This window comes from Prenolepis imparis, unplaced genomic scaffold (assembly GCF_030444845.1).
Source record: "Prenolepis imparis isolate NDT839.2.m4 unplaced genomic scaffold, iyPreImpa1.0 SCAF_3, whole genome shotgun sequence".
Classification (NCBI taxonomy): domain Eukaryota; kingdom Metazoa; phylum Arthropoda; class Insecta; order Hymenoptera; family Formicidae; genus Prenolepis; species Prenolepis imparis.
The window spans coordinates 6,416,920-6,428,297 of record NW_028141161.1 but is presented as its reverse complement, the minus strand read 5'-3'; the positions used below and the strand labels follow the sequence as shown (position 1 = coordinate 6,428,297).

Genomic DNA, 11,378 nt, shown 5'->3' with positions numbered 1-11,378 from the left:
AAGCAGTGGTATCAACGCAGAGTACTCTTGTCAGAAAATACTGAGAAAATATCTGCATCTTTTAATCACCACTGCTGTTATCGCTATAACATCAACCAACTCAATGATCGATTGTATTGAACTGCTGAATTGAAGTATTTGTTACTCAGATGTGATTTCGAGGTTGGTGACACGAGTTGCAGCCGATCGCGCACATCCGCTTTGCCGGCATGTGTCGTTTTATCAATGTAAAATGCAGAAAAATATTTGGTATTTGATGTTAGCATGGAGAACGTTATATTTATATAAATTACAAAAAAAAATTATCCTCACGAAACAGACACACTTCAAAATTAAAAAAAAATTGAAATATTACTTGAAATTAATTCTTTGTATAAAATGTGTGAAATAATATTTAAGAATTAGATTCTTTTTTTGAACAAAGAAGAATAAGAAAGAAACTTCATCACCGCACAGTTTTTATCGAGCAAAGAATTAGAATCTTTCTTTTAGCAATTATTATCATTATTCTGAAGATCCTAAAAGAAATATATTGCGGTACTCCTAAAACTTTGAAACTTTATGTCTATTAAGTTTACTATATCGCATTTCACGATGTAAAACGAAATCGCATCACAAGCCGTAAGCTGCGACTATGCGACGATCGAAAGCAAGAGACACTCCTGATTTTCTTTAGAATGGCTTAAATCTACTTGTTTATAAGATCCAAAAAAAGTATAGCAAATACAAAAAATACCTACCGCGGCTACTTACGTACGGAAGTTAACACAAAGCGGTAAGAGGTACGGGTTTAATCATGAAATGAACACATGTAAGATACTCGCGAGGAGACTACTCATTGCGAAGATGCCCAGTCTTCATAAGTTCGTTCGTTCGTTCGTTCAAGAGGTTCTCCGAAGAGGTTTATCATTGCGTTTACCTGGTGCGCTTTCATTTTCATTCGTACTTACGATCAAACCGTGCGCATTTCGTATATTACTTATTGATACGTGTGTTACAGTGTGAACTAGTATTAAGTTACATTTAGCATAATGTTATAAACACAAGTATCTCAAGAAAGATACTGTTCGCTTTCAATAATCTTTAAGATCTCCCTGACTTTAGAAGGGGAAGAAGTGTTTTATTTATTCATTTGTCGCGTCGCGGTCGATTATAAATCCGAGGATCAAACCTTTTGAGATTGAAGTCCTCCAAATCTAAATTTCTCGGATATCTCGCGAAATCCGAAAATTTTAAACCCAAGAGTCATACAATCTAAAGATTTGATGATCCAGAGATTCTATAATCCGCCAAGTGTTGCGTGCACGTTATCCGATTACGTTTCGCGCGAAAAACATTACAAAAACTAAAACAAAGAAACCGATGTCGAGTATAAAAAAAAAATTAGTATTCTATATCGAAATTGATATGTTTAAGGACTTGTGTGTTATTTTGAATTACTTTTTTTCCGGACATAATGAGATCGGATCTTATAAAAAACATAAGAACATTTAAAATTTAAACAACTAATCTTATCATATATTTTTCATATTCTGCATTCCTTATTTTCGAAATTTTATCTAAATCTACTAAATCTATTAATTTTTTTTGCTTTTACATATTTAAACCGAAAAATATGTATGTATATTAATAAAGTATTATGCATAGCACAGTTTTCTCAGATCAATTTAGTTTCGATAGTCTTTAACGACACTTTCGAGCCTATTTTATTAATATTTTCAAAAATTTCTAGTAAGATAGAATGAACACAGATAAACTTTTTAAAAATACATCCGATAAAAAAAAGGTAAAACTTGCGAAAAAGTTACACACCTCATTGAGTCCTTTAATTTTCACATATATTATAAGATGGAATTCTGAATTATATGTACATGTGCATAGAATTCTGAACTATATGTACTTTGAGTTACATTGCGGACTCTCCTAGTTTTTGAGATATGACCATCATTGCTATGATTTCTGTTTCTGATTGTTAAGAAATACTTCTCTTCTTTAGATCAAGAGTACTTGAGTACTTAATATATGTACGTGTGCGTATATATTTATATCAGGGTTTGAAAAAACCCGGGTTTTTTTTAAAAAGCCCAGCCCAGTGGGTTTTTTTTTAACCGGGTTTTTTTGAGTTTATTGGGTTTTTTGGGGTTTTATTGAGTTTTTTGGGATTTTGTTGGGTTTTTTAATTTTTTAAATTTTATTTTTTATAATTCGCTAATGATTAAGAAAATTGGCTATTTAATTGGCACAATTCCTTATTATATGAATTAATTTTTATTTAATTTTTTTTTTATTAATGTAATAGACGTATATAATACATAGTCTATAGTCTATAGTCTATACACTGTATAGACTTCATTTATAATATTATTAAATTTTTAGCATTTTTGGATGGGTTTTATAAATGGGTTTTTAAGTAAGTTTTTTAAAGTGGGTTTAACCCAATAAAACCCACCGGGTTGGTTTTATTGGGTTGGGCCCACTTAGTCAAACCCTGATTTATATGCAAATTGTGATATTTATACGGAGATGTGATATTTATACGGGATCAAAATAATACATATTTCACTACATTTTTTAATCCCAAGGTAATTTAAGACAACTGTTTTTCACTTTGGTGTCATTCGATATCCAAACAATTTTGAGGTTAGAATATAAGCCTTAACATAACGCACGAGTTTTTGCGTTGCCAATTACGTTGTACATTATGCCTTATGCGTTATGCAAAAGTTCTATGTCCCCGCAAAAGTTGTTTTTAAGTTTAAAAAATGGAAAATTTAAAGTGAATATATCTCAAAAATCAGAAAAGTTCGCAACGTGATTTCAGGTGCATGCGTGTGATTCAGAATTCTATTGTGATTGGCTATCTAATAGAAAATTTTTTGTCTCCAAAAGTTTTCTATTAATAACCAATCGTGTGATATTGTATTTATGTATGTGTTTCTTGCTGGAAAGCTCCCTATATGTAAAAATCAAAATAATCGGTGAGAAATGTAATCTTTTCGCAAGTTTTATCGAAAGAAGTATAAACTAATTGCATGTTTCTTACAAATGTGCAACAATTCATACTGTAGGATAAAAATTTATCCTATTTTAGAATATTAATGCAGAATTAAAAAAAACTAATGCCATTTTATGACACAAGGCCTAGTAGAAAATGCCTTATTCATAAAATCTTAATCATTCCATCTTCAACCACAGAATTACAATCGTCCCAGATATAAGATTATTCTGATATTCATATGGAAGAGAATATGGAGAAAAATGTTTGTGCAAGATGCTTGTATCTATGTATATTCGCTGTGTTTATTCGTACAAACGAGTACACGAGTAGAGTATGTCCCTGAACCTTCATCCTAAAAAAGCCCAGCAATCAATTTCAATGTAGAATGCTAACTTTCACGCGATTCTAACGTAAATACTAACGTTCACGAATCTTGAAATTCATAGATTCTACGGGTCTTTATGCGATACCGCGATATTTTAGAAAATCTACGAAGGATTTAATTAACGAGACATATTCTAAAAGAAAAAAAAAAACTGTCCGATCGTGTATGTATGAGTCGAAAATTCGAATTGAAAGGACCCGTAAAGAGCGTGGCGGATGTTATCACGTACGTCCGTTATTATTTCGACCGAGACCACGCATCGCTCGATAAAAAATCAAACACGATAAATAGGGTAAACAAGTAAGACGCTAACAAACGTTGTTGTATGTTGGATCTTACCACACATACAAACCTATCTTATCAGGCAGGTTCAGGGATTTTGCATGGAATAGTGAACGGCACTAGTTGCCGGCAGCGGCCACCACGCTGTACCAAGAACAAGATAAAAACTGTATTAATCAAAGATAGCCAATAAACGTTCACGTCATTTGTTTGTTTGTTCGTTCGTACGTTTTTCGCTTTTACCATATTTATGCATATTTACAAACGGTATTCCTGCATAGGTGTGCGTATGGCGGTGAGGAACCCCCCCCCTAGACGATATCGTCTGTTTATAAGTACCAATAAAAATGGATAGCCTAACTCTATAGCCCTGTCCCCACTATATCTAGCTGGAAGTGACGCTAAGTAAGATGAAATTCCAGACTATACGGGGCTCATTGAGCTTCGCGATAACTTATTCTTTTTCTTTTTTTTTTTCTCTTTTTTTTACCTTTCTAAGTTGTTACTTACAGTGCATATCTCTTTCGTGCTCATACTCAATGAATGCATATCCTCTAGGTTTGCCATTAATTGTATTATGTGTTACTACAATCTGCAAAAAAAAACAATATTGAGATGTGAGTCTTTACTATTTTTATTAGATTATTACAGTAAAAACACACACATGTACGTTTACCTTTTTTACTGGTCCATATACCTCAAATTCTCTTCTCAATTTGGATTCTGATGTATCATAATTCTGTAAAAACAAGAAAAAGATTATATTATGATATATTTTATATTATGATATAATTATTCAATCATATATTTGCTTAATAACACATAATAATATTCATAGAAATAAAACTTACGATTCGAGCTACAAAAAGGGTCTTAAAGGGATCCGCTGTTACATTGGCAATGCCAGCTGGATCCCACACTGCAATTTCTTGTTCGAGCTTATACGCAACTTGCTCTGCACGCTCCCTTCTTCTACGTTCCAGACGTTCCTCTCGAGTCTCTACACGCAGTGGTGGTGGTGTATCCTTAGGATCCTATGAAAAAAATATTACTTTGCTTTTAAAACACTGAATATATACATAATAAAATATAGAATCAGAAATTCAATAAAACTTAACTCACAAATAAGAAAAAAGTCTTAACATAATAACATAAAGATAAACAGATTCTAAATTAGTCATAATTCAGTAACTCAATATCCACTACATATTTCTTACAAAGGGAAAATTAAAATCAAGAAACCCAAAAAAGATCGTTTCTTATAGTTTACACTAAAAGAAATGCATGCTATTAAGGAAATATATAATTGAGTAATTTAGAATATATCTTAATGCGATCTCTTTTTCTCTTGTTTTTAAAGAATTACATCAGAATCCAAAGTGAGAAGAGAATTTGAGATATACGGGACGAGTTAAAGGAGTAATAAATTTATGTGAAAAGAGTACACGAGACGTAATTTCGCATTCAGGATGAAAGTTACTGAATGTAACGTAATGTGTCGCCCAATACCTCGAAATACTTGAGGAAGCATCCGACGCCGACGTAACCGCCGTTCTTCTTCTCATGTGGAAGTTTGTTGGCCGGTGGCAGATACGGAATCGAGTCACGTGGCGCAAACAACGCCAACAAATTTGGTGGCAAAAACTGCGTCATTCTAAAAGGATCTAAGAATTAAATATCAATTTCCTTTCACACTAAATGAATCACGACTACATTCCATAAAATGGCAGCCACATTAGCTCTCTATGCTCTCTATCTACTGCTGCAAGCGTTGTCGATATTATAGTCCGGCATCCATTACGCTCCAATTGTTGAATTCAATAGCAGATGTCCATAGCATCTTCTTCCTTTTACCATCTGTTTTTACCAACAGATGGAAACAGAGTTCACGAAAATATATACTTATAAAATAATTTTAAGTATAAAATAATTTTTATACTTATAAAATAATTTTTAATTGTAAAATTAAAATACACATTCTTGCAAATAATTATAGGATGTATATATACATATAAATATCTAAGGTGATAATATTGAACCAATCGATAATATCACTGTTTCTTAATTATACTCCATATTTTTATCATTTCATTAAATTTTTATTAAAGTTTATTTACGATTCGGAACTGTCTCTCATAAAATATCATTTCGCATTATTCTGAGCATAAATCATATATATAATAATAGTTTTCTAATAACAAAATTTTTAATTATTTGTGATATATCGTTAATCCTCAAATCTTTTTTCAATAATTTCTAAGATATACGCTCTCATATTTTAAGCAATTACTCTCCTTCAAATTTTTTTTAAAATTTAATTTTAGAAAAAAATGTTTCATATGTTTCAGACAAAAATTGATCTAAAAATCAATTTGTCAAAGCTACATATTTTATTTTTTTTAATTATTTTATTTTTTTTAAATAGGATATTTTTGGAATGCCCTATTTTTGATAGCAGATTCTTGCAGCTGACATTGAGACACTTTCAAAAATCTTTAGAAATAATGCTTACAATTAATAAAAATTTAAACTTAACAAGAGCCAGTGTTTGCTGTTATTTAAATAAAATGATCATCTAGATCAAATTTTGGTGTCATCTTATATTTATATAGATAATAAAAATATGTATTATATGGGTGTTTACGACTAATCGGATCTCTGATCGGACCGAGCAGTGGTATTCAATCGGTTCATGTCAAAAAATCCCCTAGACTAATCGGATCATGTTTGCGCTGTCTCAGCAATAATCGAATTAAGGGCCTGAGCAGAATAGCTGACTTATAAGATTTGAGACAATGTTTTTTGTTTTAAATCTTTGTCTTAAGTAACGCACAATACTGTCTTTTGTCTCAAATCTTGTAAGTCAGCTATTCTGCTCAGGCCCTAAGAGCTAGCACAAGTAATAGGTGCGTACCTTATTATTATTTTAAACTATTATTCTAAATATTAATAACAGTTTTATTTTCTCTAAAATATTTATTAATAAAAGAAGTATGTATACTGATAGAAAATACATTTTACTGATAGAATTATGAAAAAAAACGAATAATTGTTTATAACTCACTGTATTAATTAAATGTTAATCAATAATTATATAAAAAAATGAATGAAAAATTATTTTATTAATTATATGTTAATTAATAATTATTTATATTTTATTTATATATTCTATTTATTTATTTATCATATATTCTTTTCTCATATATTTATCATATATTCTATCATATATTATTTACACATCAATATAATCGAAAAAAATCAAGATAATACTTATTGTCAGTCATATATATATATATATATATATATATATATATATATATATATATATACACATATACATATATATATGTGTGTGTATGTGTGTGTTTGTGTGTGTGTGTGTGTGTGTGTGTGTGTGTGTGTGTGTGTGTGTGTGTGTGTGTGTGTGTGTGTGTGTGTGTGTGTGTGTGTGTGTGTGTGTGTGTGTGTGTGTGTGTGTGTGTGTGTGTGTGTGTGTGTGTGTGTGTGTGTGTGTGTGTGTGTGTGTGTGTGTGTGTGTGTGTGTGTGTGTGTGTGTATATACTTATATTTTATATTTTATAAATAAGTAATGAATAAATATTATGCAGACAATATTAAGTACAAGATGTTCAGTCTGTGCCATATATGTTAAAAGCTCAAGCTTCCATCAATAATTAATAGTCCAATGAATATAGTAATCAACAATTATTTTTATATATTCAAATATACAATTTTATATAAAAATAATTGTTGATTACTATATTCATTGGACTATTAATTATTGATGGAAGCGTTGAGCTTTTATATGGCACAGACTGAACATCTTGTACTTAATATTGTCGGCATAATATTTATTCATTTAAAATTTATTTAAATTACATTTATCATTATATGTATTAAATATAATATGTGTTATTATTACATATTATTACTTATACTATTCAAAATAAATATTTTATATTTTATCCGTACGTGTATATTTATTTCATGTTATTTTATACATAAAAAATATTTTTTTTATATCTATATGTGTGTGTGTGTGTGTGTGTGTGTGTGTGTGTGTGTGTGTGTGTGTGTGTGTGTGTGTGTGTGTGTGCGTGTGCGTGTGTACATATATTTATATGTATGTATGTATGTATGTATATTATTCTATAATTTGAAGTGCATAATTATTACATTATTATTATTATTACATTATCTCTCAATAATCGCATCCGTGTGCTCAACGTATTAGTGTGTGTTCCTACATGAACGCTACACATATGCAATGCAAGAGAGACAAAGACAGAATGATACTCTCTCCTTGTCAAGCTGTCAGTATGTTACCACGGAAATTTCCCCTGCTCCTTAGATCTAGTGAGAACCGTATCGTCCAGATTTCTCATCAAATAAGTGACATAGCTTCGTGATTTTTTTTTAAATATATTCTTTATATAATAATGCAATCCGCTAAAGAGCCCGATTTTGCATTTTTGCTCTTAAAAATTTATAATAAATTAAATACGGACTCGCGGCTAACCCAACCTTACCCGTTGCTAATTACACATTTCCCCAAGTTTATTAAAAAATTTTATTTTCACCTTTTTTTAATAAAATAGCTCTTTGGTGGATTACAGTCGAGCTTACTGATTAAGAATATCGTAAATTTAATGAGATTCATTCAGTATTTTGGCTAAAATTTGGAATATACGAATCCGTAGTGCCCGGCCGGCCGCTGGAGGTCTCCACCATGTCTCCTGCCGACCCTTAAGGGGATCCTAGTCGGATGGTCGAACTCCGATAGGTTAGCACCACACATATCCAAACATATACACGTATACACATATACACACGATAGGTTAGCACCACACATATCCAACATATGCACGTATGCACACATATGCGTGAAAATGTTTTTAATATTTAACTTTTTTATTAGACTTGCAATCTCACTTTTTATTGTTTACTAATATTTCTTCATGTTAACCCTATCGCGTATACTATATTTTATGCACAGATAAACTGCAGAACTATTTTTATTAAATAAGTATTGTTACGAGCTGACATGAAAGAAGCCGATAACAAAACTGTAATTTTTGATTTTTATATGATTTATATATGGAATTATAGCTAACGCGGTCCGTTTTTATAAGTACTTTAATCGTGGAAAAGGATTTATTGATCTGTATAGTCAATAAAAAGATATCCCAAAATAATAAAGTTGGTTCTGCCGTACCGACAGAACTAACTTTAGGATCCGACTAGGATCCCCTTAAGCAGTAAGCAATAAACACTTATAAGATAGAAGTTATCTAGATAAATTGCCATATAATTTTATCTTTTATCTAGATATATTTAAAACAAAATTATCGTTATCTTATCTAAGATGAATTTACATATTTTCATTTCATCTTTATCTAGCTAATTTTAAAATCATCTAAGCACAACACTGGCAAAAAAAAAGAGTTTAACTTGTGCTACCATCGAACGAGTAAATTGCGAAACAGCAACTTATTTTAACCTTCTTTATCAGCCATATTTTCATAAAATAAATTGTAGAATTTGTAAAAAAAATAGTTATTTAAGAAAAAGTATGTACAATTGCACATTACAAATTACAATTTTTTAAATGCAAGAGTATGTTTTTTTTTTATACAAATTGATTTATCTTATTATTCTATGCAGAAAATTATTAAAGTATGATTATCGAGAAATGAGTATATTTTACGAGATATTTTATATTTTATGTCAAAAATATGTCAGAGAAAAGGATAAATATCTCGTAAACTATTCATTTTTCGACTATTCCACTTTAACAATTTTTTACGCCAAATATTACGAGGAATCGATTTATAGGTGAATTAAAAATATTATGATAGTTCGTTTAAAAAAGTATAATAATGACCTTGAAATCTCAAAAATGCTTTTACCTCAAATAAGACTCTGCTTACGATAAAAGACATCCTCCTCAAAATCCTACAACTTTTGTATGAAACATTTTTCGATGAAAACCTTGGGTCTTCAAAAAAATAGCAATGCATTTATTTAAAATAGGACTACCTGTATGTGTGTATACACGTGTACATATATATAATTAACTTTGAAAATTAAGTTTCGAGCAAAGATACCGCTTTAAAAAACAAATAGCAAAAATTATTTTTTATTAAATTTTATTAATAATTGGCATCTTCACACATAATGCTTGCACGATGTATATATAATTATATTCAGATTTTGCATAAGAGAATACAAAGGGCATTACGCAATTTCAATGCCATTTGTGCTAAATCATGTAACAACGGCGAAGACAGGTATCGTTTCCTTTGAATTTTCGTAACGCCGTCGACCACACCGCTTGACTTAAATATACATTACGTAAGCGCTATCATTATATGTAATTACAGTCGCTTTCGACAGCAATATATTTCCGCTACCTGTTACCCAAGACTCGCCTGCTAGCTGGCTCTTTTATTAACCAGAACCATCCGGCTTATCGAATATAAGGAAACCACTTTACATTTTAATGTAACTAATTATTAATTATATTTGATCAAAAATATGTAATTCGAAATATATCGCAGTAATCACATCATATGTGTGCAATTGTAACAATATTTCTACGACACTATGACAAATATTTAGGAATAAATTAGAAAAACACACGCGCATTATGCGTAATTAGAATGTAGAGGCGAGCGGTGCACGTATTTTGATAAGTGCTCCAGAGAATTTGCTAAAATATAATGCACATCGAATTCGACCGCAATTTCGCGATACGTGCTACAACGACGCATTCCCGCAGCCGTACGCGTGCCGAATAAAGAACACGCCTGCTATGCTATCTTCCATGCGCCGCACGCATTTTTACAGGGCGGTTCCAAAAATAATATATATGGAATGTGCTGCAATGGAAATGTACAGAAATATCGAAAGATTGAAATTTAGAATTCCTTCATCTCAACAAGAAGTTTATTTGACAGTTTTTCTATAAATTCTGTTTTGTAACATATACATTTCATATTTTGTATGTGTGTGTACAAATAAGTATTGTAAAATCACTGGATTAGCCTTTTAATGGCAGATCTTCTAACTAAATTAAAAACAATTTTATTTACTTACTTAGAAAAGGTAGATCAATAACTTTCGAGTTATAAATGATTAAAAAAATTTTTTTTTCACTAACTAAATTTTTTATGTATGAAATAAAAAAGATAATAAAACATTTACATTCTTTAATGCAATTTCAGAGGAAATTTGACAGAATTTTAATTTGAGTTATACAAAAATATGGAATTTTTTTAAATTTAAAACTTGCAATAAATTATGACCTCTCTCGATACTTTCGTTGAGGAAAAATTGACTTCAAATTTGCCAAAGCGTTTGTTAAAACGATATTCAATGGAATTTTAAAACATTCTGTATATGTATATATGTAATATATATATACAGGAGCATAGTGGTTGCTTACAATAGAGTTTGCTTACAATTCAGTTTGAACCGTTTAATTTGATATATATTTGTTATGGTCTAACTCTTTTAGTTTAAAAGATAAAAGGGGGTGGCCACTTTTGGTGGGACACCCTGTATATATATGTACATACATATATAAAGCAATATATTTATACAATCTTAAAATTTAAAATTCATTGAAATATCATTATTTTCAGTCGTTTATGATATCGAAGCGATATTTTATTTTCTGTTATTGATAAATCGATAATCAAAAGATTTATA

The 11,378-nt window shown here is 30.3% G+C and overlaps 1 protein-coding gene across 1 annotated transcript in view; it reads right to left on the bottom strand.

The window, feature by feature from the left end:
* Snrnp-u1-70k (small ribonucleoprotein particle U1 subunit 70K) overlaps positions 1–5,422 on the bottom strand; it is a 7,470-nt gene extending 2,048 nt beyond the window's left edge. Inside the window, 6 exon segments of the mRNA XM_083033124.1 lie at positions 3,736–3,762; positions 3,765–3,809; positions 4,176–4,257; positions 4,342–4,404; positions 4,517–4,699; positions 5,175–5,422. Of these exon segments, the coding sequence (XP_082889250.1) occupies positions 3,736–3,762; positions 3,765–3,809; positions 4,176–4,257; positions 4,342–4,404; positions 4,517–4,699; positions 5,175–5,318 (544 nt within the window). The 5' untranslated portion in view covers positions 5,319–5,422.
* Between the last annotated feature and the right edge of the window lie 5,956 nt (positions 5,423–11,378).